General features: G+C 40.0%; 1 protein-coding gene and 1 long non-coding RNA gene across 2 annotated transcripts in view; one reads left to right on the plus strand and one right to left on the minus strand.

Moving 5' to 3' along the window:
• Positions 1 to 74: 74 nt before the first annotated feature.
• On the plus strand, positions 75 to 27,825 carry GLUD1 (glutamate dehydrogenase 1). The gene is made up of 13 exons (XM_083845362.1): positions 75 to 579; positions 10,744 to 10,824; positions 11,658 to 11,713; positions 12,582 to 12,645; positions 13,857 to 13,951; positions 18,324 to 18,503; positions 20,168 to 20,305; positions 20,891 to 21,028; positions 21,145 to 21,225; positions 22,032 to 22,155; positions 23,150 to 23,241; positions 25,822 to 25,884; positions 26,459 to 27,825. The coding sequence occupies exons 1-13, from the start codon at positions 171 to 173 to the stop codon at positions 26,576 to 26,578; spliced, it is 1,641 nt and encodes a 546-aa protein (XP_083701488.1). The 5' UTR covers positions 75 to 170; the 3' UTR covers positions 26,579 to 27,825.
• LOC310902962 overlaps positions 1,423 to 27,932 on the minus strand; it is a 34,451-nt gene continuing 7,941 nt past the window's right edge. Inside the window, exon 2 of the long non-coding RNA XR_014587160.1 lies at positions 1,423 to 4,032. This is a non-coding gene — a long non-coding RNA (uncharacterized lncRNA). The remainder of the gene's footprint in view (positions 4,033 to 27,932) is intronic.

Raw genomic sequence — 27,932 nt, forward strand, 5'->3', positions numbered from 1 at the left:
GCGGGGCGGGGCGCGCAGGCGCAGTGCGGGGCCGGGCGCGCCCCGGCCCCCCCCGCGCCCCCTCCCCTCCCTCCTCCCTCCCCGCGGCCGTTTAAAGGCGGCGGCGGCGGCGGCGCCCCCCGCCTCCCGGGGCAGCCCAGCACCGCGCGCGTCTGCCGGCCGCCGCCGCCATGTACCGCTGCCTGGGCGAGCAGCTGGCCTCGCGCCTCGCCGCCACCGCCGGCTCCGAGCCCGCCGGGGCCGTGGTGGTGGCGGCGTGGGGCCGCGGCCGGTGCCCGCGGCGGCGCTACTGCGAGGCGGCGTCCCCGCGGCAGGAGGACGACCCCAACTTCTTCAAGATGGTGGAGGGCTTCTTCGACCGCGGCGCCAGCATCGTGGAGGACAAGCTGGTGGAGGGGCTGCGCACCCGCGAGAGCATGGAGGAGCGGCGGCACCGCGTCCGCGGCATCCTGCGCATCATCAAGCCCTGCAACCACGTGCTCAGCGTCTCCTTCCCCATCAAGCGCGACAACGGCGAGTGGGAGGTGATCGAGGGCTACCGGGCGCAGCACAGCCAGCACCGCACCCCCTGCAAGGGAGGTGAGACGCGGCCCGGGGGTGTGGGGGGGCGGGCGGGACGGCCCCTTGGCAGGGCTTCCCCAAAACCCTGCCTTCCCGAATTCCTCGCTTCCCCGAGGTGGATGCACGGTGAGCCCGACCCTCGCCCCAAAGAGGCCGCCTGAGCCTCCGGGGTAACGGGGACGGGGCACCGGCACCGCGCCCGCTGGCAGCAGGGCCTGCAGGATCTCCGTGCAGCCGCTGTTGGCTCAGCCCCTGCCGCAGCCTGCTGTAAAACACCGCTGCTCGGCGCCCTGCCGCCCTGTCACTGCTGACGTGCAGCTTCCCCGTGCTGCTGCTCGCAAACAAGCCCTTCTCCACACTGCCCGTGTCGCTCGGTGGCATAACAACGCACGGCTCGGTGGCAAATGAAGTAACGCGATACTGGTTAACACCCGATAGCTTCCAGTGGGTCCTGTTAGCATTGCTCAGAGCTGGGAGAATGCTTATTCTCACAGCCAGCAGTTACAAAATGCTCTGCACACAAACAAAAGAAGCAGCTGGGTGATCGGATACCTTCTGTTCCGATCCTTACGCTTCTAAATCCTCGGTAGACATTCTTGATTAAGTAGCATTTCTTATGCCCAATTTCTCTGACACGGCAGCAAGCACTGCAGCACTTTTGGAAAGGTTAGGGCTCTGCCTGCTAGACTGGTCCAAGACAGTTTCCTCAACCTAATGCACTCTGGGATTTGCTCCTTGGTTCTATAGGCATCCGTACTTGGGATCTGGAATAAGAATGTAAAAAGTAAATAACGTGGCTCTTGAGATGTCATAGTCTTGCACAGAAAATGTCAAGGCAGTTGGAAATGACAGCTGAAGAAAACACCCGGTCTCAGCAGTTTGTTCTTTTCTTCCTGTGCCACTCCCCTCCATGGGTTTAGGGAAGGAATTGCAAATGATATTTCCTTTCCACTCTACTCAGTGCAGTGCTCGTAAATGGATTTCACCTTCTAATGCTCTCTAGGAATCTGCTCCCTATCAGATGACAGGTCTGGCTTTGTAGTAAATTTAAATGGGATGCAAGATACATGCGTAGACTGCTTGAGACCTGCTGTAAAAAAGGTGGGGGGAACTGGAATATTTCTTCTTAAACAGCACAGAGAAAGGGTGGTAAAGATATCTCTGCATCCTTCTGGAATGCACCAAAAACTTAAGCTTTTGTTTAAAAGTGATTTTTAAACTATAATCTTAATAGATTCCACAGGGAAAAAAAAATCCAAAGCCCAGGGAAATGCAGCTCAAACTCTTATCATAGTATGAAATGGAAAAACTTGCTGAAGTGTCCTACACGCTGCGGAGTGCAGAGTATGATGCAAGTAATTCACACCAGCAAGAAACTGCAAGGGACATAAGGTCACCTTTTAAAAGAGGGGGGTGAGTTGGCATCTGGAAGGCTTTCAGAGTAGTAGGAGGAACACTGCTCCTACGTCTCTTCAGATGCAGACTTGTGAACTTCGGCTTTGTACTGCCTGAAAAACAAAGTTTGATAAAGTAAGATTCCCCATACCAAATGTTTTTATGGACATGTACTAAGAGCCTTCAGTTACTGCTAGGTAATTGCTAGCAAGTAGGTATGCTTTGTCATCTCTGTCGCTCTTTTAAGGAGTGTTGTACTTTAAACTTTCATCTCCTGTGTGTTCCTTGAGCTTTACATGTTGTATCAATTGTGATCGAATTTGGCTAGAGGTGCATTTACAGAAAATGTACACAGTAAGATTTTTATTAATAAGCCAAAGAATAAGAGGTGCTGGTTGAAGAATGCGAAATACATTCTTCTGTATGCAGCTTAGAAGATGAAAGAGCACTTCAAGATTCATGCAGAAAAGTGATGGGTTGCGTTTAGTCTTTTGAAGATTGTCCTACTTTAATTGCTTATTTCTTGATACACGTCCATACCAAAATACTTCATAAGTGATTGTATGTTACATCTTCATACCTTTTTGTGTGAGATAATTTACAGATTTAACCATGAATTAACCAAGAATTTGTACTGTAAATTGAATAAATTTTTGATTGAAATGCTCTAAACCTGGAGACAGCTCGATTACTTGAGGTAACAGACTACATAAATAATTTAATAATTCTGCACTTTATGCAGGGCCTTACTTTTTCTACTAAGTGTCAGCTTAGCATCATAGCAGTTAGTCTGTTTCCTGCTGTTACCGATGTCATCCTCATTTTTTTTGCCTGCTCATTCTCCCCTAGAGGGAAACCTCAATCCCTGCCTAGTAGTCCAGCCCCAATCTGTAAAGTGCCACGGTTGATCTTTCTAAAGCAAGTTTAAAACACACAAGCGCATGCAAATGATACCTGCCGGTAGAAATTGAGCCATTCATTCCTTGACTACTGGTCCTTCTGTACCTTCCTTTCTGCTGTCATTTCTGTTGCCTGCAAGTAGACAGAACTCAAGTCAGCAGAGCAAGCGTCAGAAGAGGTTTGCTTTGAAAATAAGGGTTATGAGTGGAAGACGATGGCCTGATACAGACATGGAATGGCAGACCACACGGGCTGGGCTGGATGAAGGCAAATTCAAGATCAATCATAAATTTTTGCATAGCAAACCTTCTGTACTTCGATGGGAAAGTTGACTTATTTCTGTACAGGTATGATGCTCTTAATGCCCCAGATCTAACAATCTGACACACAGCTAACATAAATAGGAGATTATTTTATGGCTTTCTTATCCCACCCTCCTCTCCCACCAAGTGGGTATAGAAACACAAGTCAGCTTGATTGTGTCAGACACAGTTGTTGCTACACAGTAGTGCATGTGACTCTTCAATGGGTCTAGAGAAGTGCTTTTCAGGAAAACCGAGCACTACATACTGAAACATGCTTTGTTTTTAGTTTATAACCTCAGTGTCTCTTTCACACCATTGAGGGAACATGGAAATAACATTTCTTTCTGCATCTTGTGGCACTTACCTGTTTCATTTTTAGAGAAAAGAATCCTTAATTCTGTTTTCAAGACTGTGGAGAAGAGAAGCCTGGAGTAGCAGGCCCTGCAAACTTTTGCAACTCAAGAAGGTGGTGATTCTTTCTCTTTTGGTGTGCTTCTCTTCTGCGCTGTAGGTATCTTTACAAGATGGTCATGAATACACCCATTTAAGTAGTAGGTCTTGCAGCACACAAATCCAGGTTTTAAAGACTGTTTTCTGCAATTTAGCTGTTTGCTGGACAGGAAACTAATTAGATGCCTCCTCATCCCTTTAAGAAGTTGGACATGAGCAGTTCTCTTGCATGGAGGAACTCCAGTTGCTTGTGATCCAAGCTGAGTATTTGAGACTGGGCTGACGCTCAGTGGTAGCTGAAGTAATGCTGCGGGTCAGATTATTCTTTCCCTTGCTTCTGTGGTGACTTGCGTGCTAGTGGCCAGCACTAACAGGAAACCACAGCTGCTCTTGTTCATTGCAGTGACAGCTGCCTGAAGAACTAAAACAAACCAAACAGGGTACAGGAAATGAGATGGCTGAATACAGATGACTCTGTTGAAAAGTACCCATGCAGTTCCTATTTAAAATAATGAGTCTTTGTAAATAATTTTATTGGGTTCTGTGAAAGGTATAAAACTGGTTAAGCTGCTTTCTCATGCAGCTGCTGACAACTGTTTCCATTCATAGGTCCATGTGAGAGACTAGATTAGTGAAAATAACCATTGTGCAAATACGAATAAGCTCATTGAGTTCCTACCTGCTCAGTAGTATGGAAGTGATTCCATGTTTGCTAGGCAGCACTTACTGCAGGGATAAAGCTATTAAATGGTTTTAAAACTTTTTAAAGCCTTCTCATGTTAACTGACTGCCCAGTAGGTCTGTTATCAATGAAACAAAATCAATCAGAATTGGCAAACAGGCTAACCTGTTGTTTATGTTCACCTAGATTGCCCTAACAGAGCCTCAACTGCTTCCTTAGTTCAGAAAGACCTCAAAAATCATCTTTAGCTCCAGAGCAGATTTAGTCTGAATTTAATTTTTATAGGGATTTTGAAAAACTTTGTCATAAGTTACTTCAAAAATCATGTTTACTATCAGTATTAAAATACAGATAACATTTAATTTCCTCGGTTGACTTGGAGGTGAATGGATCCAATTTTCTTTGTGGTTTTCAGCTGGTTAGTGGAAGGAGCTTTTTTCAGTATTACAAAACTTTCCAGTCTTCTGGTTTTGGCCGTTTTTCTTCTGTCTATCAGAACTTCTCCTTCTCCCTTGACCTAAGTACATGTTAATGAGCTTCCTACTGCACAAGGTGACATTTATTCATCTTACCCTTGCCACAGTTTTCCAGTTGCAGAGATCTATGGCTGATGCTAATCACAGTGTCCAGTCACCAAATAGCTGCAGTTGTGCACATGACCTTGTTTAAAACAGCATGCATACATGATGCTAACCTTGTTTGCAACAGAGCAGCACAGCCCCTTGTGTTGGCTTGGCTACTGTGACATAACTTATTCCCCTTTGGAAGCGGGGTTTTCATCCCTTAACTTTCGTTGAGGGGTGAAAACGTAAGGTACCTTGACTTCCGCAAGGCTGTGTTTATCTGGGGTTGTTATGATGGCTTGTTGTGTTTTTTAAGTCATGCATGAAAGTTCTGAGGGTCATGTCTTTGACCCAGGGGTCTTAGAGGGTAAGATTTGGAAATTTATCTTAGGGGCCATAGAAACGACAGAAGGGTAACCTAGACCATCAACAGCCTGAAATAAACCATGGAAGCTGATCTAACTTTGAAGGAATTTGAGAGCTGAACAGAAAAAAAACAAAAACAAAAACGGTAATTAGCCTGTGATAACACTTTCACCAATATAGCTGAAGCTTACATGAGTGCCTTATTTTCACATGTTTCTGTTTTCATATTGCAACTTACCAAACCTTAAAATTAATACTGGATATATAAATAAAATGGAGAAAAAACAAGGATAAGAAATGGGTGGCTTATGCTATTGCTATCTTTTTATAAACTAGTTGCAATTCTCAATGAGTCGTATCAGTTTGGGTTTTTGCCTCTGATACTCCTGCAGGAGGGTATGCCTTTCTCTTCTGGCTATGAACCGTTTCAGTCTCAGCTTTCTCATGTAATCAGCTCATACTGTTTGTGCAGTAGCCAGCTTTGTCCTTGATCTTAAATAGTTGTTTTCCCTTGCTACTGTTGGCTCCTTGTCTATTTATAGAGAGATCATACCTCTCAGCATTGGGCTTTCTGAATAAACACGTGCTGGGGGTCGAGGAGGGGAACCTCTTGCATGGTTGTCTCCCTCGTGTTCTCTGGGTCATCTGAGCAGGTGTTTTTGCATCTGATTTGCATGCATTGCATCAGCTCTATCTTGTTAGGGAATAAACTCTTTGGCACAGCATAGAGTTTGCCTTTTTAATGTCTGCACTGTGGTGGCTTATTGTTTTGTGGCTCCAATGGCATTTGAACTAGCCATGGCCAAACTGTTATTTCTGCCCTCTGTGCACACCCATGCACGTAGTATTAATATCTGCATGGAAGCAATGTTGCCGTATCTCTTTGTATCAGTCTTTAGTACTACATTGTTCTGAGCGCAACTGAATGAACAACCTCGTCCTTTAGGTAGGGTTGAGGTAGCTCTGTAGGTGAGACCCTACTTCCTAGCCATATTGTAAGTTCAGGTACTATGTGCCTTCCTGGCGGGGCCAGTACGTACACAAAACTTGCCATGTTCACATTTAAAAGTGCAAGATCTTACTAATGCCCCACAAGCTGTTTTAATAGTGTTCTCTGCATGGACTGAAATAAGCATACACGTATGTTTACAGATACATTTCAAGTAACAGAGCAGCTTACTGAAGGTGCAGAAGCGGTAGGGTGAAGCATTCTGTCTGGCTCGGTACCTTAGTAGTCACTTGGTCACTGCATGGAGACTTCTGGTTGTCAGTACAGTGGGATCTGTCCCTAGGGGAGCCTCTTTTGTGTCCCAGCTCGTTAGCTGACTAATGCTGTATGTGAAGAAACAAATACTTTTATCTCCTCCCTTGGCAGTCAGTGAATTAAATTTAGGAATGAGTAATTCGTGTTGCCGATTATTGTACGATGTTCTTATTTTCCAGCACCAAATTACTCATCTGGCTTTGTTAGAGGTCTGCCTGGAGTTTGCTGGGTGGTGTGGGGAAGTTTCTCTCTGAGACCCGCAAGACGTGAGGAGCTGTGGCTCAACCGTGTTTTGCCTCCACTGTTGCTGTGGTAACGGTTTAGTTTTGGGGCCTGGCTTGGGCTCCTTCTTAGCGTAGGTAGGCGCCGTTTGTCATCACTGCACTACAAGATCGGGCCATAAGGACACTAACTTACTCTAAGTGTGCGGTATTACATGGAGGCAGTCAGTAATCATCCTCCAAAAGTCAGTGGTTCTGTACGCTGCTTTTCTAAGGAAGCATGACAAACATACTGGAATCTGCACAACATAAAAGCTAGCCAGTTTTTGGTTTTAAATCCAAAGCCCAGTTACGTGCCTGTTAGTACAATCCTTAATAGAAACCAGCTGATTAACATGGTAACTCACTGCTGTGATCACAGAACCCAAAATACAGTCACGCTGATAATTGCTGCTTTGACATGTATTTCAAAAATACTGTGCCTCAAGTGCTTTGCTACCTCTTTTTGCAAAAGGGAAAACTAGTTCATAACAGCTAAGAATCTAAGCTTAAATCATAAGCAAATTTTACTCCGAGCAAAACAAGCATTGGGCTCAGTGCAGGAGTTAATTGGGTGAAGTTTAGCTCCAAAATGGAGGTCATAAAATGGAAGATTTAAAAGCCACGACAGTGCAGTGTGGTAGCAAAGCCCGAACTATATACTGACCAGTAATGAAACAACATTAAGATGAAAATAATTCTTCAGCTAGACTGTCTTCTGCTTAGAAAAACAAACTCGGGCTTCGCATGCTGTTTAACTTCGTGGGGTGTGGCAAGGAAAAAGAATTCTCAAGCAGAACAAGAATCTGTATTTTTCAGTGAAAAGTATTTTCCATGGCAGTGAGTCACACTGTAACTTGAGGCTTTCTTCAAACTATTTTGTCTAGCTAGCTAGCTGTAAAAGTCACAAGTTTCCAGAGACTTAACTATGTGGAACTTGCTAGGGTTTAAAAAACTATACTGCTGTGCAGTGGTGGCTTTAATTGCTTATGTATTAAGAATCAAACAAAACAACGAATAAAGCAGTACTTTATCTGTGGTCCATTTTTAGAAGTGGGTTATTGAATGCATAGTAACACTGCCAAAAGAGCCATATTAATGCATGGCAATACTATCCTCCTGCCAAATTAGGAAGCTGTCAAACTAAATTTCACTCATGTCCAAATAGAACAGAAATTAAGTCTTTTAACTGTGTGCATCCTCTCGCAGCTGGAATGTACAGCATTCTCAGATGCCTGGTTCTCATCAGTCCTAGCAGCGCAGCACAAATAACTTCCCTGTCAGAGGTGGGCCTCCTGTGGAAGGATTACAGTTCCTGGAAAACAGTGACTAGCTGAGCAGTGAAAAGGAATGAACTGTTAGCACATCTTAAATGCTATCCATCCGTGCCACAGAAGGCAGGAACTGCCTGTCACCTCTCAGGGAACCTGAAATCCACACCCTGAACTGCATCTGACATTGTAATAAATGTTTTAGTGGATAAACTGGAGTAAAGTGCCTAGCAAAGTAAACACGGCTCCGAATTGGCTAGTCACCTACTTATGATAAGCCACCCAACAAGCCATTTCAATTAAAACTGGTTAAAAGACTATGAAAGAAGCTAAGTTGCTCAAAAATGTAAAGTTGCCCAGAAAAGGATAATTTCAGCCTCAAGTCTAAAAGCTGTCCCTATTCTGGTGTGCATGTGTGGGTGACAAGGATATGTCTCAGCTGAAAGCATTTCAATACTTTTGTTAGTGTTGGGTCTTTTTGCCTAGTTCATTTGGTTTGAAAGTTTAATATTTATTACAAGAAAGTTTATAGCAACCTGTGACTATAACACTAAGTGATGGAGATGTAGCTGTTTTGCACGTGTCTTGTTAAACTGCTGCTTGTTCACCTTTTCATGCCCCGTCTTCCATATGAGGTGCAAAGGGACTGGTCTGTCCTTTTGTATTTTGTTTCCCTGTTGAAATTGTACAGAATAACTATCCTAAACTATTTCACCCCCCCAGTGCTTTCCGTATATCCATAAACAACATTTTGTGTGCCTGCAGGAGTAGTTCTGTCATAGTGCTGGCAAAACCACTTTGTGTACACAACTTGCTGAAGTCTGAATAAATATATGGGTTGAATCAATACACAGTGACCTAGTTCAGATGAGGCTGGAGGGGCAGAGTTCATTTCTGCTCAGCATAGACTGGGGCTTTGGAGCTGGCTGGCTTGAGCAAGGCCTTCAGAGGAGCCCTGTTCTGAGCGCACCTGATGGGCCAAGAGGGACTGCAGGCCCCAGGCAGGACGGTCAGTGCCACCAGTGGTGTTTGCTCTTGCTCAAGGCTCGACAAAAAGCTAACTGCTCCTCTGAAAGATCAGTAAGACCTGTTAAAGCATATGTTGTAACTTAGTGTTGGGTTGGGCTTTAATAGGTATCACGTAGATTTCACACATTACTTCCTGTGAGAAGTTTCTTGAAAGCCCAAATGTTAACACCTTTACAGCTACCTAAGTCAGAAACCAGTGAATTCGCCTTTGGAGGCCACCCTTCCCCCATGGACACACACAATTTAAATTCTGTTCCATGGAGGCATGGTCCTTTCTTTTGCTGATTGAAAACACATAAGACAGCAGAGCTGGGCCCTCAGCTTTATTTGAGCAGCACTCAGTTCCTCTGAAACTGGGATGGTTTCCAGAGCATTCAGAACTGGCTTTCAGAGTGGCACAGTGCTTTAGTTTGGGTAATGTATGCTGGCCTTTTTTCAGTCCTGAGGGCCTGAATATGGTCTTCTCTTTACATAATAGGAAATTCGCGGTGCCTTGTCCTAGCATCTAAAGGACACTCTGTGCCTGCTACAATCCACTGTGCACCTTGGCACAACCTACGGCCAAGGATTTGGGAAGTAGAGGGGGAAATAATAAATCCATCAGGGCTCTGTTTTCTGGTTAGTGATGTAGGAGAAGCTTGGATAGAAGCTACCGTACAGCTGTAGGGTTGTTTTTTTTTTTTTGCTGTTGCCCCATCACTTTGGGCATTACATTGATTTTAAATTTCTTGTTTAGGCTCATGTGTGCTGTCAGTTTGGCTACAAATATTTTCTGTTTTGCAGCTACCTCCAGCATACATGAATTTTAGCTTTGAATTCAGTCGATTTATTGGGCAGCTACAACCCAGTTTTAGAAAATGTGTAAGAGTCAGGCAGGTGACAGATCTCTACCCCTGTGTAATCATTGTCTGCTGAGTGCTGAACTGCCTTGAAGGCAGTGACCACCCATTTTGCAACCTATCTGCTATCAGACCACAACGATTTCAATTTGCAGCTGGACCATTTGCCAGCACACGTAGCAGTTCTGCTGGTGACTAAGAACAGATGAAGGTGTGGGCTGGCTTCTGCATGGTATAGGGCGGGTGGCCTGCTCACACATGAGCTTGCTGGGGTAGAGTTATTCCATCAAAATGTTTAAAGCAAATTTGAATTAAAGGAGCGGCTTACAGCTCTCTGTTACGTGGCAGTGCCTAGCAGTCAGAGCCCTGAAGCGGCATATAGTTTTGCTGGACCGCAGCCAGTGTGTTGCAAGGCTCATAACTTAACAGCAGCTTGCATTACTCTAGTAAGGAGATCTTGATTTTAACATGCACAGGTAAGTTACATTCAGGAACATGGTTCATCTTGTCTAAACAATGAATGAAGTTCAAAACTAAAGATCTTACAGGTTGCTGATGAGCATTATAAGCCTCCCAAAAACTGCTCTGAGTTACCTATCAGCTCGGCTTGTCTTCCTCTGAAGGAGCATTCACTTTTGCTCCAAGGTTGGTTGCTGCTTTTAAACTACTTCACACAGAATTGCTTGAGTCATGAATTCTTGCTAAAGAATTAAGTAGAAAAATGGGTGACTGTTCTCAAAGTCCTAAAGCAAGAAAGTTCATGAACTGCGTCCTGGTGTCTAGAATTAACCTTCCCAATATATAAATGCCTGTGAAGTTGTTCGGTGAATTCCTTTTTTCCTCTTGTGTCTTTTGCAGGTATTCGTTATAGTTTGGATGTCAGTGTGGATGAAGTGAAAGCCTTAGCATCTCTAATGACATATAAATGTGCCGTTGTTGGTAAGTGATGATTTTTCAAGCAAGGATATGATCTTTAATTGCTATCAGTACTGATGTATTATACAGAAAAGCATCTGAAGGATTAAATTAAGTGTTAGACACTGATCTCTGATTCAAATACGTAGCAAGTTGGGAAACAAGAGCATAGCAACCAAAACAATCACATATATTCCCTCTTCTGTTACTGTAGACACTTGAACCTGGATAAAGTTGCATTTTCATTTGGAAAGTCCAAACTCTGCTAGTTATTCCCCTGTAAAAGTACTGCTCCCTTAACTCAAATGTATGACAAACTTTGATTAATTGGGGGCTAATTTTAGGGGAACAGAGGCTGTAAAGGATTCAGGCTGGAGGTGGGGAGAGAGAGGAGGGATAAATTTCCTTTACAGACATGATGAGGTACAGGCTGCTAAACTGTAGGACAGGTTAGACAGAATCTACACATCAGCTGATGGAAAACAAAATCTTGAGTATAGAGACACTTCACTTAGGACTTGTAAAACAATTTGTTGAGATAAAACAGTAAAATATATGCTATAGAACTTGTTGCTTCTACAGGTGCTAAGTACAAAAGCTTCAAGTGTAGCAAGTTTAAATCATAAACTTTTGCATTTCAAAGGCCATTTTCAAGCTGCCCCTGAAAGATTTACCATTTTAGTAGAAGTACCTAGATTGAGTTATAGCTTATACTTGTGAAGACCTAAATGCTACATGTGGCAAAAAAAAAAAAAAAAGCAAATTCAGTACAACAATCAAAAGCTATTTACTCACACATACTATTGATGTGTTCTGCCTGTATTGTTGAAAAAGTAAAATTATTTTCCTTCTTGTAGATGTGCCATTTGGTGGGGCAAAGGCTGGTGTCAAGATCAATCCCAAGAACTACACAGTAAGCTTAATCATAGACAAAAATCCTGTTAACTGTAGTACTGAAGCCAGCCAGTTTAAAAAGCTCTTCTAAAGGTGTTACTGACCTATTGAAACTTCCTGCCACTTCTGCCTCTGCAGAGGTTGAATTTAGCTTGTGCATGCAATAGGTACAAAATGAATTTTTAAAAGGTGTTTCAAAGGTTGAATCCTTTGATTTAGTTGTTTTTTTCTTGGAAGTCAGAATACTACAAATAATTCAGATCCTGAATATTTTTAAGTTGACATTGTTACTAAAGGCTTAAATTTAATTGTTCCAAGAGGAAAGTTAATGTTTTAGTTTATTTTTGACATAGTTTTATGCTCCATTAAACCTTCTAATGCAGTGTTCCAGTGTAAATAATAACTAACTTGGCTTACAAAAAGTTTTTTGCAGGCTTGCCTTCCTTTCCCAATTAAAATAACTTGTACAGAAAGGAATACTAGAATATGTACCAGATATTCTGAACTCAAAACTCTGTAAGGATTTGTGCAAAGTAATTCAACTGTGTTGATTACGTAACCCAGAGGCTGGCTATTGCTGTCACTGGGTATAAATCTCTCACATAGGATATCAGATTTGTGTACTGGAAATGTCTGCACAGGTGGTTCTTACTGCACTGCACTCCTGACTTGTCATGGATCAGAATGTACAGAAAGAAAGTTGAACATTTCCTTGTGCTGTCTATATACCAAGGGGCTGTTAGGAAATGGCACATCAGCTACGTAAACATATGAATCATCCTTCCTTCTAAAAGAAAAGGGCGTCTTTTTCTACTTGGGTGTAAGTTTTAGCAAGTATTCATAAACACTAATGATTTCTTGTAATATTTATTGCATTTTCTTTATAGGACAATGAATTGGAAAAAATCACAAGAAGGTTTACTATGGAGCTGGCAAAAAAGGGTTTCATTGGTATGTTGCTTACATACATAAATTTTAGTGCTCCAATTTAAGTCTGATTTATTGTACATTGGCAGCATCAACTAAATACTATCCTTAAAATAATTGCATTTGAGAGCCGTAAATAATTTGGGTGTAATAGTTTCAGCAAAAAGCTGCAAACTGAGTCATTGCTACTTAGTACATGGTAAAGGGAGCTATATCTTAACCTTTTTCTGTGGGCTGTTGTGCTGTGAAAAGCCACAAGAGCTGAGCTCGTTGGATCCAAAATGAATCACGTTTTTCTTAGAGACAGATTATAAAGTTGTGACCAAGTCTGTTGCAATTTTATTCTCTTAATATCAAGCCGTTCACTGTAACTGTTTCCTGTAGTCTCAGTTGAGGCTTTTGGCAGATATCTGAGGAAACAGAGGAAGGAAGATCCACCCCAGAGAAGGTCGGTGGCTTCACCCATGGCAACCACAGGCTGCAAGGGAAGCATAGGCAAGAACTATAGGTGCCTGTCGTAACAGAACCTGTGGTTGGTGCTATGTCCTTCTCACAAGCCTTTTCCAAATACTTAGAAAACAAATTTGTAGAGTCAGAATTGGATTTAAGATCATGCTGATCAAGGTCCTCAGATCTCAAATAGGCTGGATAAATGCTCTATTCAGTTACGTAGAAAAACAGAATTTGCTTTTATTGCAACAGATGTGTGAAAGTTATTTCAAAGGCTTAGTTTGTGAAGAAAGATGAAACTCTTTCTTGAAAGGAGGGGTTAAATCAAGTATGTGCTACAGTACAATGGTTAGAGAGAGCCTATCTTAAATTTTCAAACAAAAAAATTAACCAGAAACAATAAGGAAATTCTAATAAAAAATATATGGCATGGTATATAGAAATCATACCTAGATGTTGCCCTTTTTGCTACAACAGTGATCATTGAAAAGGTAAACGTATGGTTTTGATGCGTTATCTTACTCTCACTTATTGAAAAACTGACTTTCAGTTTACTGAATGCCTTGTGTGAAAAGTTGGAGGTTTTGATAGTGTTATCCAAATGTGTGATGTAACATCTAAAACTGAATTGAACCCAGAAGAAGCAATTCCTTGAATAATGAACTGAGGATTAAACAAGAAAACAGTTCCCCTCTGCCAAGCCCTGCTTCGTTCCCAAGGGAATCGTGTTTGAAGATAACTATTCATGCTGGATCCCTAAAAGCTATTTTTGCTGTTGCCAACAGGTCCTGGAGTTGATGTGCCTGCTCCTGATATGAGCACAGGGGAAAGGGAGATGTCCTGGATTGCTGACACCTATGCCAGTACAATAGGACACTATGTAAGTTTTGAGCAGAGGTTTTGAAGTAGAAAAGCTTTTTCAATCTTTGCCAAAGTCCTTTTATCTAGAAATTTATTATTACGCTGCTTAATCATATAATTGTATTTGATTATGTGGAACTAAATACATTCTCAACAACTGTAACAACTTAATTGATATGAGTTTTTTAGGGTACAATCGAAGAAAAAACAACTTGAAGGCTAATCTTTTTTATATTTGGCTTAAATTAAGTTTGCCTGGTCCCATACTGATTGCAACCATTCAGCAAAAGGATTATACCTTTTTTAAAAGTCTCAGACTAAGATTTTTTTCTATTTCTACCATTTTGCCCTGTTAGTACTATAATTACAATTTTGTGTTTGCTAAATGATGATTTAATAATAGTTGGTATAAAGTACTGACATCTCTCACTTTCAGACTATTGAATTTACAAGTTTCATTAAATAAATGCTGATTTTGTGCACTCAAGAGACCATGTAAGTTCTCACTTACTGGTATAACAGTAAAAAAAAAATGTTTTTAAGTCTGCGAAAATGAATTTTTAATTATAGCCCATTATTTGACCTTTGTCCTTATATTGCTTAGTAGGTTATTTGTACCTGCATTGACTGTACCAAAACCATGACTGTTGACTAAGCAAATACTTACATTATATACTTCTGACAGATTGAACAGAAGAAAAATGTATTTTGGACAACTTCCTAACACTACTCTCATGCTATCTAATCCTTCTAGCTTGCCTTTCAGACATTTTCTGCTACCTCAGCAGGTCATACTTTCCTAAGAATCTTACCATAGTTTCATATTAGGGTGTAAATATGCTAAGCTATTGCATGTTTGCCTAACCCAGGTCCTTTTGAATTGTAAAGATGCTTTCTTTTCACATTGTGCAGTTACTTCCGAAAGTTTCTCAGAAGTACAGCAGGGTGTATACTCCTAGTAACAAGGCATTAGAGCCCTCAGACACCTATTTCTTTGTGGCATGCCTGTACGAGACAAGTCTGCCTCTCCTGAGAGAGCAGTCTCTTGGCAGAATATTAGTCTTGTGCTGTCAGTTGCCTTCAACAAGAGGAGGAGGGGATGGCATGCTTTATTCTAGGTCTGAAATACAATCTAAAGTATGTTGCGGGGGGTGGGCGGTGGTGGTGAATGATTAAGGAATAGGCTGTTAGCTTGCTGATTAGTCAAGTTAAATAGCATGTACACAGAGCTGTCAGGGAAATGAGTCTGAGACATTTACCTGCCTTTTGTTATTCACATATGTAAATCTTATTTAAAACTGTAAGCCTGATAAAAAGCCAAAAATATAACTTCAGAAAAATGTAAAGGTGCAAAGCAGCAACTTGCTCCCCAGTCATAACTTAACATTCCAGCATCTGAGAAAACTACTGCCTCAAGGCACTCTAAGTTTTAATATTTAACTCTTCGCACTAAAATGCATATTTCACTGTGATTCAATAGCGTTGCTGTATTAAAAGTGACGTGGAAGGCTTGCAACACACATCATGGTTAAATTTTTGCTGTATTTCTTAATAGTCAGTTCATATACAGTTGTGTATTCATTTTAAATGGGGTCGAAAACTAAATGTTCATCCAGGAAAATGTTTAAATGGCTGAATTTCTTATACTTTCTCATCTCAGCTTATGTAGTCCTACACATGTACACATCACTGAAGAAAGCAACTACTGAAGATAAAATCACATCTGAATTATGCTACAACTTCTTTTATTCCTAGCTTCTCCCTGCATGGCAGTGTTCTTATTCTTGAACAAAACCAATTGAGAGGATTTAGATAATATCTTTCAGAAAAGTGAATTAGAATTGAAATAATAAGGAAAAATTAAATCAAGGTTACTTAATTCTCTTGACTGCGTGAAAGAGAGAACAGCAGCCATAGTGGGACTTGTAAGCTATTGTGGAAAACGAGCAGGTGTAGAGAAGGAAGGTGAGACCTCTGCATGGCTGCAAAAAAGTGGAATAATCTGTCAAAAATAGTCGGTAGAGGAGTATATTTCAGGTAAGCATCTGGCTGAGACACAAAGCACAAAAGTGAAGGTGACTAAGGAACTACACAACATATGAAGGTGATTATGGGGGAAGGAGGGGAAAGCAAGCTGAGAGGAAAAGAAGGACTATTGAATAAAACAGAAGCTAACCATAACTGAGAGAAAAGGTGGAAGCTATGCAAGGGACTATGCTTGGGTGGAAGCATAACTCTTGGGTGAGAGGGAGCTATCTGAAAAATCTACAGACCTGATGAATCAGTGTGGTTGCACACAGATGTGTTTAGGGAACTTGAAGTGGAAAGGAAAAGTCAAATAAGAGAGAAACAGATAGGGAAAGTCTGCTTGAAACCTAACATACAAAGGCTCGAAGCTGGAGAAACAAGCAGAGCATTACCGCAGCATGGAAAAGGGTTAAGACACAAGCAGAAGTTCGGAGTGGCTGAACTTCACCAGCTAAGTTCAAAGACTAATGCAGAAGTCTTTAATGATAGCCATAAGCCATTTTACCAACTTCTTATTAAAAACCATGGTTTGTCTTTTGTCCTGAGATTTGCTTTTTTTTAAATAGACTTAAAAGCAAAGTTTTCAGGACTCCAACATCAAACGTGGTTTGCGTTATGTGACTTTAAGAAGATTGGGACCTGCCCTCAGCTCATGCTCTGTTTTCTTGTCAAACCATGCAAGTCTTTAATAACTACCATGTTAACTGTTCCAGAAAATCCATCCTGAGTTACTGGATTGCTGAATGGAATATGGCTAAAGTTTTTGATTAAATTCATCCTCACCCCTTTTTTGTACTTCCTGTCTTAGTAGTCAGTTTGATACAACATTTGAAGGGACTTTAATAAATACGTTATTGTATATGATAGAAAGGTATATTTTTTCTAGTCTTTATCATGTGATTCTGTGATTTATAAAGAATACTTTCTCCTCCGTGAATGCACAAAGGCTAAAAATGTGTTTTCAGTCCTAAGAACAGAATGAAAACGTCGTAATACTCGGAACACCGCACCCAAGTTGTTCCCAGCAAACCACCACCACGAGTCTTGTTTTGGATATGCCACCAGAGGGAGCATACATACAGCTTAGTCAGAGAAATGCAGCTATGTTTTGGGAATTAGGAATTGCGTGTCAAGTCCATCATTTCTCTTACTGCTTTTCAAGAGGGGCAGTTAAAGATTACGTGTACCTCACTCTTGTTTTCAAACAACAAGTATTTCTACTTTCCATTATGGCTCTAGCTGTCTCCTACCATTCCGCCTCCACTTATTTTTGTCTGTTCCTTTCCTTCCTCTCACCAAGCATCTTGCACTCAGACCACTGGCATGCAAACATATTTGGCACAAGTAATGGAGAGGAGGGAGCCTCCCAGTGACTACACTGCTGGTGGAACAGAAACCCATCCGGCTGCTGGCAGACTCATTTCAGTGGATTCCCTTTCATCCCTATTCTTTCACTTGCATCGGGTGCCAAGGCACTGTCTGACTGTGCTCCGAGGGTGTGGGAACATGGGAACCGGTGGTGACAGAAGAGCGAGGCCCGAGCAGTGTCTAGTCTGGGAGAAGTTTTTTCAAATTACTAATTTCAATTGAAAAGTTAGTCTGATTTTACATGGTCTATTTTTTCTTGGGTAGCTGTCTAGCATGTAAAAAGCAGTAGTCTTGACTGTACATACTGCGTTTCTGAATAAAAGCAGTCAATGCATACGCTGCTTTTCTGAAGTAAAAGCAGTAAATGATTATCTAACTTCTCCTGTGTGACCCTTACACTGTAGATTTTCCTCTGGGATCAAATATCCATGTATTCTGACAACAGGGAGGTATTAGGCCTGTGTTGTAGCTTCTAAAAAAATGATTTCATTATTAAGGAACACTAAACAATGTTTACAGATGATGAAACAGCTTTAGCCGTGACCAGCCAAAGGATATGTCTGAGCCCCTTTGAAAGACTGAAATGTCAAGAGTAACGATGGAAAGTATATGGCTGTAATAGGAGCAAGTATTGAGAAACACATCCCTCAGAGCCCTTTGATTTACCAAAGGTCTGCTCTGTGCTAACCGTGCACTAAAGATGTCACCGCAATTAACTGCAGATTCAAGTTAACAAACACTTTAATGCAACACAAAAGTTGCAGAACATACCCAGTGTTGCATTATGTAACTTTTCTGACATCTGCAAGAGTACTTCTGAGACGCTGGCCATACAAGCTCAGGAAGGAAATTGACTACAAACTAAATGTATGTGAACTATATCATGTACCAACTCCCACAATACCTGTTGTCCTGTTCCTGAAGCATACAAAATTTCCTGTTCCAGCTGTTCCTTGATTACTCCCATAACTCACAAGTCCTTCCCTGTTTTACAGGATATTAATGCACATGCATGTGTAACTGGCAAACCCATCAGCCAGGGTGGGATCCATGGACGTATATCTGCAACTGGTCGTGGTCTCTTCCATGGAATTGAAAATTTCATCAATGAGGCATCGTATATGAGTATATTAGGAATGACTCCGGGATTTGGGGATAAAACATTTGCTGTTCAGGTAACTATTTTTTCCTTTAACTGCAGGGAAAAAGTGGTAAAGAAAGTTCCAGCAGAGCTACTTTGAAAAAGGGTTGTAGCAATAAACTCTGTTAGGGTTTTATGACTTCCAAGTTAACCTTTACTCCTTAAGTTTAGAAATGCTTTTCAAGCAACACAGGTGCCCTTTATTTTGGACTGTTTTATAAAAACTGAACTTTCAGTTGTACTCTATGTGTACAAAGCCAAATCTCCTGTCTTTATAGACTGCAAAGAGCAAAGTGAAATAGATTACGGGGGTTCCTTAAACTAAGGCTTTGCAAACTTGGCAGTGAGGTATGACACTGCTTCTGCCTACACAAAAGTTTTTGCACCCTTTTTGAATTAAAAAATTAGGAAGAGAAGGAAGTTTTTGTTCCACTATGAAATAAGTAGTTGGAAAAGCAGAAACCAATACCTTACCATAAAATTGTAGGGTTGAATGTACCTCTTGGTGTTGGTGTTCATAAAACTTCCCAAGTCTCTAATTTATGTAGTTGAATTTTGAAAGGATTTGGTATTCAGTAACACACGTAATTCTTAAAATTTAAAAGAAATAACTCATTCTATTCATCAGCTTTGACAAGAAAGTTAAATTGAGGATTTAAGGGATTGCTTTGAGTTGTCGTTAGTACCAATGCACTGGTTCTTAGAAATACAGTAATTGTAACCTCCAAGTTGTCCTCTAGTTAACCAGTGGACTCAGACAAACATCTCTGCCCTGCACTGACGCAGCAGGACGCTCTCTCCCTGCACTTAAGCATGCTCACGCTTGGCAGAGGGCTAACCAACAGGCACTTAAACATAACTCAGACTGAAACCGTGGCCAAAAAAATAACTGAAAATTAATCTGGGAAAATGAGGACACAACATTGCAAACAGACCTAGTGCGTGATGAACTGCATCAAAGTTTTCTTCTAATATATATGTATATAAAAAACATAAACATAATTGAAGTATGTTTTACTGGAATTTCATATTCAGCTTTTTTTCCAGCATGTAATCTTTCTACAAATTTTTACATGGATTGTGTGACCTTCTGGTCTTTGGCCTTTGCTTCCAGAAGGTTGAATAATGGCTTAGACCTAGTGGGTTTTTGTTTGTTTGTTTTTTACTGGGAGGGATGTAGGAAATGCTGATGAAATGCAAGGTTATCTAAACTTAGTTTTGAATTGGACAGCTTCAGAAATTTATTAGAAATTACATATCTTTCTGCTAGTTCATATGTTTTAATGTGAAAACTTACATTGTTTTATATTTGTTGGCCTGCATGTTAGTCAAAACTCAGAGTCGTTATAGAAAAATCCATGAATCCCTCTAAGACCATAGCAGTTATAGAATACATATTGGTAATATTCCTGTGTTGATAAACATCCTTTTTTATTTTCATAGTAATGTTGACATTTTTCTTTCCAGTATAAAGAACTTAACAAAACTGCGTTTGCTGTGTAGCAAAACTATGACATATAATTTCTACAATACTGTTCAGGCCGGTAACACATGTAGATGTTTTCCATCTTTCCCATACACATCATCTAATGCTAGGACATACCAACAGAGAGCTATTTAAAGCTATATAAGCCCTAGCAACAATCATCATTTTAGCTGAAAGGTTAACTACTTTTTCCTTTCTCTTTTCACATTCAGGGATTTGGTAACGTGGGCTTGCATTCTATGAGATACTTGCATCGGTTTGGAGCAAAATGTGTTGCTGTTGGAGAATTTAATGGTTCTATCTGGAATCCTGATGGGATTGACCCAAAGGAACTAGAAGATTACAAATTGGTAAGAAATCTAGCTAGTGGTTAGCAGAAATGGCTTAATTTTTTGCCAGCTCTGCAAGCACACAGCATGACTGTAGACAGGTTCTGTATGTAATATTTAAATCATGCTGCAGTTAGTACTTTAAAAAACGGTGCAGGAACGGTGATTCTTCTGGCTTTCTCCCCATCCCCAATATGAACGTAGGTGGTTGACGCTAACTGATTTTATGGCTTTAGCTGTCTGTTTGGTTTATAATGTTGTATATTTTTTACCCTTTGACCTGACTCTCAAAGAAATGGCAAGGGATCGCATGCATGTGGGTTAATTATTTTGGTTTCAGAACTGGAGTTCATGATTATTTTGCCTTTCCTGTGACTAAACTAGGAGGCATGTCTCAAGAAAATAGGGGAGGGAGGTTTCTGAAAGATTGCTGTCTGAGAATCAGGCACGTGGACACTTAAAAGTGCACTCTTTCTGCTTCTGTTGGATGTTTCTGTACTGATGCTTCTCCCTTCTCTCTCTTTTTCTCGCTTGAAAAGTTGGAAGAAGGAATGGGAGTAAAATGAGTACACACTAAAATCACTCCGGTTTGTTTCCTTCCAACAGCAACATGGGACAATCATGGGCTTCCCTAAAGCACAGACACTTGAGGGCAGTATTCTGGAAACAGACTGTGACATTCTCATCCCTGCTGCCAGCGAAAAGCAGTTGACTAAGGCCAATGCTCACAAGGTCAAAGCAAAAGTAAGTTGCAGAGCTCAAATACAAATAAGTAGTAGAAAAGGCCAGTTTAAATACTGGTATTCAATGATTAGTATGAACAGAAACATTTCTCTTTATTTCTTTTTTTTTTTTTTCAGATTATTGCTGAAGGTGCCAATGGGCCTACGACTCCTGAAGCTGACAAAATCTTCTTGGAGAGGAATATCATGGTTATTCCTGTAAGATTCTGTTATGACCTTTGATTTTCATTACAGGGTAATATTTCTGTAAACTACAGCAAGACATTATTTATTGAAAATTTTTATTCAGTCTCTCAGAGTAGTGTTTAACAACTGGTATATTGGACATGGGTGTTAGTGTTGCTCAAGATTGGTAGTAATTACTCAGAGATCTCACTGCAACTGTAAATGCCCAAAGATACAGCTAGTACACAAAGGCTACATATTCAGAAGAGAAGAAATTCACAGTTACTTCTTAAATCTGTAGTTTTGCCTGTTGAACTATTAACTGATACTTGATCAACTAAATAGTTTACTAAACTAAGAAGGAAGGCAGAGTAAATATACTGAACAGTTTGTAAACCTTGGGGTCTACAACTAGTGCTCTGACAGAATTGTTTATTGCAGATTGTATAGAGTAAGTGTTTGCACATAGAGATTATTTGGAAGAGTAAGATCTAAATGTGTAATGATATCCTTTTCCCAGAGAAAGGATGTCCTGATCAAGAGAGAAGAGCTAGAAAGAGTGGCTAATCTTCTAACTCATTGACATAGCCCAAGAATGCCCTAATTTTCTTTATTGAAACTTGTGCTAAAATAAAATAGTCAAGCCAGTCAAGTCAAATCAGTAGAAGTAATCCCTAGACGCCAGAAGAAGATAAATATTATCATGTAGGAATACTATCTAGATTGTCTTCTGTATTGTGGTTTAAATTTGTACATAATACTCCTGCTCTCCTTTCCGTAATACAATAGAGTTGTCTATCACATGGTAACACTGCAAGACACGTACTATTTCTTTGCAGGATCTTTACCTGAATGCAGGTGGTGTAACGGTGTCCTATTTTGAGTGGCTGAAAAACTTGAACCATGTCAGCTATGGTCGCCTGACTTTTAAATATGAAAGGGATTCAAACTACCACTTGCTCAGTAAGTGCTCCCTTCTGCTTTTACTCCCTGTCTAATTGATAGATTGAACTAGTAAACACCAAATGTGGGAGAAATGAGTATAGAGCTTATTTTAAATTCACCTTAGTTTCCTGTAAGTCTATTACTGCTGCATACTGAAGAGAAGAAAAGATTTGATAGGGTAACCGAATTGCAACTCGAATGAGGACAAATGCTTACTTCAGTTATCTTGCAATTCATGAAGTGATGGCTTTCCTCAGTTTTGTGAAAATACTGAACTCACTTTATGAACTTACGTCAATTATTTATTACTTAACAAATGTCTTTCAGCTGTATACATGGTATTTGAAGAATATTCAAAGTTTGAGTAACTTGACATCTGAGTATTTTTAAATACAGCCTTTTCTTGTAAGTGACACCTATCAAGGTGTTTTTGAAGTGGTTGAGGGTTCTGGTAATTCTAGTTGAAATCCCTTTCTTACCTTTAAGATTCATTTCTGAAATACTCCGTTGGTTTATGAGAGCTTATTAATTATATTTCAATAGTTAAGATGAAATAACGATCGATTAAAAATATCGAAGCATTTCTGATGTCCTAAGGAAAAAAATGCTAAAACTATGCTTTTTTTCAGTGATAGGGGATAACTGATTGCTTTAATGTCAAGAAATATTTTGTCTAAGGCTATTTGTCAAGTTATGAATGTTGATACAGATTGCTTTTGTCAGCTTTATGAATTTAGTGAGGTGAGTTAAATAAAACCCAGTCACTTGCCACATGAAATAGTCCTATAAGAATTTTACTACTAATACTGGAGGAATTCCCCTCTATATAAAAATTAGAATCAACATCTTCCCTGTTTCATAGGAAACAAAATTAAGATGACCCTTCTCTCACCCTAGCCGCTACAATCTGCATTTCATGCCATGGAATGTTAGAAATCTTGGGGACAGCTAATTTTGTTAGAAGTTGTCCTTTTCTTGTCCATTACATTTCCTCTGCTTTATTCCTTTCTAGTGTCTGTCCAGGAAAGCTTGGAGAGAAAATTTGGGAAACATGGTGGAACTATACCAGTTGTGCCTACAGCAGAATTTCAGGATAGGATATCAGTAAGTAGATGCTGTGGGTGTGCCTGTTTGTTTCTATAGTTACAATACCAGGATACAGCTACATAACAGTAATCAAAATTCCACCTTTCTAGCTATCATGGAGGTTTTTGCCCCAAGGCATTAGCGCACAGTTAGCTAGATGGCCAAACAATTAAAGGAAGCAAGTGATCTGAACTAAGGAATACAGGAAGTAAACTATTTTGATTTTCTTAAGCCCTTGCAATATATCTCCAATATTGTTAAAAAGCTGCAGTTTTAGTACAGACCCATTTTGTATTTGTAACTGCTTTGTAGTGTCAGATTGGTATTTAAAATACTGTCCTGGTTTTGGCTAGGATACAGTTAATTTTCTTCATTGTAGATAGGTGCTGAGGCATGGTACTGTGTTTTAGATTTAAGGTAAGAATAATACTGATAACACCAAGGGTTTTTAGTTGTTACTGAGCAGTGCTTACACCAATCTTCTATTACAAAAGGAATAAATACAACCTCATTTTGTGCAGTAACAATAGAAATTTGGATGTTTTTTCATGTGTTATCATCTCAGACTTCAGAAAGAGTTAATCAACAGAGAATTGCACGCTGCTGTTCACATAGCAGTCTGTTACTCTAATGAACTCCACTATCTCCATCGGTCAGATGGAGATGTGAGGGTTGTTCTGTTTTTTTAATTGGGGATAGTTGAGGATGATTCTTTTTTGCAGGCCAGTAAGGAGATTTTTCCTGATGCTTTTGTTTGCTATGACATACTTGATATCTCTGCTATCTAAGCTGATAAATACATAGATTCAATAATATCTTTGATCCCTGGCTATCAAAGATTATCAAGCTTTTGTAGAGGGAAATTCTGCTTCAAACACTACCGGAATTTGTTTTAGAAATCTTGTTGGTAGAGGTTGCCTGGATATCCAAACAGCTTTCAATAAGATCTCATACCGCAGACAGCTTCATATGCTGTTTCTGTAACTCCAGGGTAATACACACAAGAGCCGAGTGAAAAATTGTAGAATGTTACTCTAAGACTTGGATTAACGGGCAAAAAAAATAAAAACCAAGGTGAAATTTAGTGTTATCTACTGGGTAACAACATACAGTGAGAAAATTTTTACACAAAATAATAGGTTGTAAGCTCATTTGTATGTGTTTGCATTCAGAAGGAAGATCTGGAGGTAATGACAACACATAAGTTTAGAAATCCATAGCAATCAAAAAGCAAATCCAGTGTTAGGAACTGTTCTGAAAGGAATAGAATGAGACTAACTATAATGGTGCCACAATATAAATCCAGAGCGTGTCTGCCTTCTCAATCGTGCATGCATGTTTGGTCTCTATCTTAAAACACTGTAATGGGGAAAGAGGTCAGAAAAACATAATTAAAGATACAAAAGCTTCTCATACATGGAACAACAAACTAACCTAGGCCTTATTAGCTTGAAATAGTCTGGGGATGGAGATTAATCTATAAAATGAAAGGTGTGAAAATGGATGGATAAAAATAGCCATCACTGGAAGGAAGAGCGAACAAAAATAAGGTGCTGTTAAGCAAAACCAGTGGAGGGAGATTCAGGATGAAGAAAAGGGACGATTCTTAGCACAACAGACAGTTAAGCTGTGGAATACCTTGCTTAAGAGTGTACAGGCCAAGTTTGTTTTTTGGGGGGTGTTTTTTGTTTGTTTGGTTTTGTTTTTTAAACACAAGTTCAGGAGGAGATTGGACAAATAACTAGGGAAAAAATCCAATAAATAACAAAAACACTAAACCATCCTTTCTCAGGAAGAAATCAGGGGAGGTACATGTAAACTTGGTCTGCTGTCAGATGATAGAATTAGACCCTTAGCCTGACGTAGTAGGGTGCTAGCATTTTCAAAAACATTAGAGTGAATGAGTAGCATAGTAAATAGGTTCAGTGGCTTAAAGTGACTGCTGTGATCCCTTCAAGAGAAGCCAGAGAAACTGACCTAGTAATATGTTCATCTTGACCAAATTGGTATTTGAAGGAAAGCATGTACTCTGTGAATCCAAGTCCCCCATTATTAGTAAGTGACAACAGTCAGGACGATGGAACATGGAAGATGATGCTCAGTCATCCCAATTCAGGCTATCTTCAATTATTTATTGTTCAGTGTATTTAAATTTTATTGGGAACCAAGTGGTTCTGGAGTTGCACAGGGCTAATATGCAGCATATATGAATTGGGGATCCACACCCTTCCTAAAACCTGTCTTCAGAATAATTGCAAATAACTTCTACAGGTTATTGACTTCTGAGAGCTTTTTTATTAACATTTACTGCGTTTTGAAGGCTGAAAGCAGTAGTTACAACATCACTAGAAATGCTAGCATCACGCGTCTAGAAGCCAGACTTCAGTAACTTACATCTAAGGTTTTAGGATTGAATTGACTATAATTAGCACTTAAGTAACACAGTATAGGCAATTCAGTTTGTCTTACACCAGTTATTAGAAGAAAATGAGAGCAAGCGTCAAGTAATTACAGGACTCCTATCCACTGTTTCAAATACATGACTAGTACCCTTCTATTCATTGGATTAAATCCTAATTTTATTCTGTGTTGTTGCAGGGTGCATCTGAGAAGGATATTGTCCACTCTGGGTTGGCTTATACAATGGAGCGTTCTGCTCGGGTAAATGTTGCTTTTTATCAACATACTTACAGGAAGAACTTAATGTGGCTTAGCAACATACACACAGTTCATGGTAATGGATGTCACTGATTCTGAAATATTCGTTCTGTGCAGGGATAGCCAAGTTTCACCAGGCATAGAAAACAGACTAACACAGATCAGGAAGTATTTTCTGGAAGAAGCTATAGTAACTGGAAACACATTAGTTGTCTTCTTGTACCCGAGACAAATACTTAAGAGTGCTGTACTTTGCCATCAGCAGTTTTAGATTTCTCTCTTTATGCAGTATTTTTAATTAGTGGGGCAAAGACTGTTTGAAACTTGGTCGCTTCCTGTATCTGAGGTACACATGGATCCAAGACCTGATAAAAAGCAACAGAAATCTGGGGAAGATTTGGTTCCCTTTTAGATCTCAGACAGATAATTGAGAAATTCTAGACATGATCCTTAAAGAATATGAGCTCTAATACCAGTGTAGGAGCTCTTCCAATCCTACTTTCATCCTGTAAGCAAAATCTAGTATAGTTCCTATGGAGAAACTTGCAACAATCTCATGTAAGTTTTTCTGTTCCAGCAAATCATGCGGACTGCCATGAAGTACAACTTGGGTCTGGACCTGAGAACAGCTGCCTATGTCAATGCGATTGAGAAAGTCTTCAAAGTCTACAATGAGGCTGGCCTGACCTTTACATAAGTAGGCCGTCACTGCTCCTTGTTGTATCCCATCCCTCTTGCCGTAAATGTACCCTCTTCTTGGAAAAGTTTATCACAAGTTTACATGTAACCACAAAAATTTCTTTTCTTCTGACATTATAGTGGATTCTATTCTCAATTAGTTTCAGTACAAACTAGTCTTTTTTTTTTTACAATAAAAACCCATGGATTAGGAACTTGTATACAAGCATGTATCTGAAGATAACAGTTCATCTGCACTTGTGGGGGCCATTCTGGGTATTTCACCTACAAAGCAAAATGGTACATTTTGTGTGTGAACGAGTGGTCTTGCCACCTGAGCCACTTCTCAAACTTCAGATCAGATACTGTACTAGATGAGCACTTAGCTCATTATTACTTCATGCACTTTTGTTTAATGATGTAATTTTGGCTTTGGCACTTTCAATAAGGCCTTGTATGATCAATGCTATTGCATTGTCAGAGGAAGAATGGGCCTCTAGCAGGGATTAACTTTGATAGGAGTCTAATTTTTATTTGTAGTAAAGCTTCAGGCCTGGTTCTCTTTAGGCAATGTTTTTTCTTTACTGTGCTGCTGTTATAGGACTGCATTTTATTGCTTGTTCAAGCTAGCTTAACTATCACCACGAAGTATATGTAGAGTCGACAAACTAATATTTTTATAAGCTGAAACTATCAAGCAACTCTAGTTACATTTTTAAAATCAAGCTTCTATGTAATTATTCTGACTACAGGTTTTCTTTTTTTTTAAGGGATAGTCCGAATTTTGGTAAGCAATCATACCTAGGTTTTCAGCATTCTTTTTTAGTCTTTTCCTTTCGGAGGCGTTTTGAAAATTAGATGCTGCCTCAGTGAACAACTACAGTGAAATTGAACCCAGAAGTCATTGGCCAAACTACAGAGGAGCTAAAATGCTGCTATAAACTTAATCCACTGTCTTAACACTTAGCCTTTTTTTTTTTTTTTGGGTCATCAGAAGATCTCAGAAGTTTTGTTTTGCACATACTCGAATATGACAAAATGGACCTCAACACAATATTGTATCAAGCACAGTTCTTAAAGTTCAAGGCTTTTGTCCAGTGGAGTCCCCTTGAAGTGCCAGATGTTATTTATGTAATGAATGTTTTTTTTAAGAAAGACAACTAGTCCCTCCCAGAAACTCATGCTTTTTTCTATCTACTTTGTAACTGCATGACATAACATGGAGAGAAGAGCAGTTATTAAAAAAAGTTGACCTTTCCAAACCTACTATGTTGGCGTATTATTGTCTTCTATTTCATGTAATAGCTTTCAGTTTTTTTCAAACTGAATCGTCACAACACACTTGTTTATTCACTACCTGGCTACTGGTAAGA

Source organism: Anser anser (assembly GCF_964211835.1).
Source record: "Anser anser genome assembly, chromosome: 7".
In the NCBI taxonomy this organism is placed as follows: Eukaryota; Metazoa; Chordata; class Aves; order Anseriformes; family Anatidae; genus Anser; species Anser anser.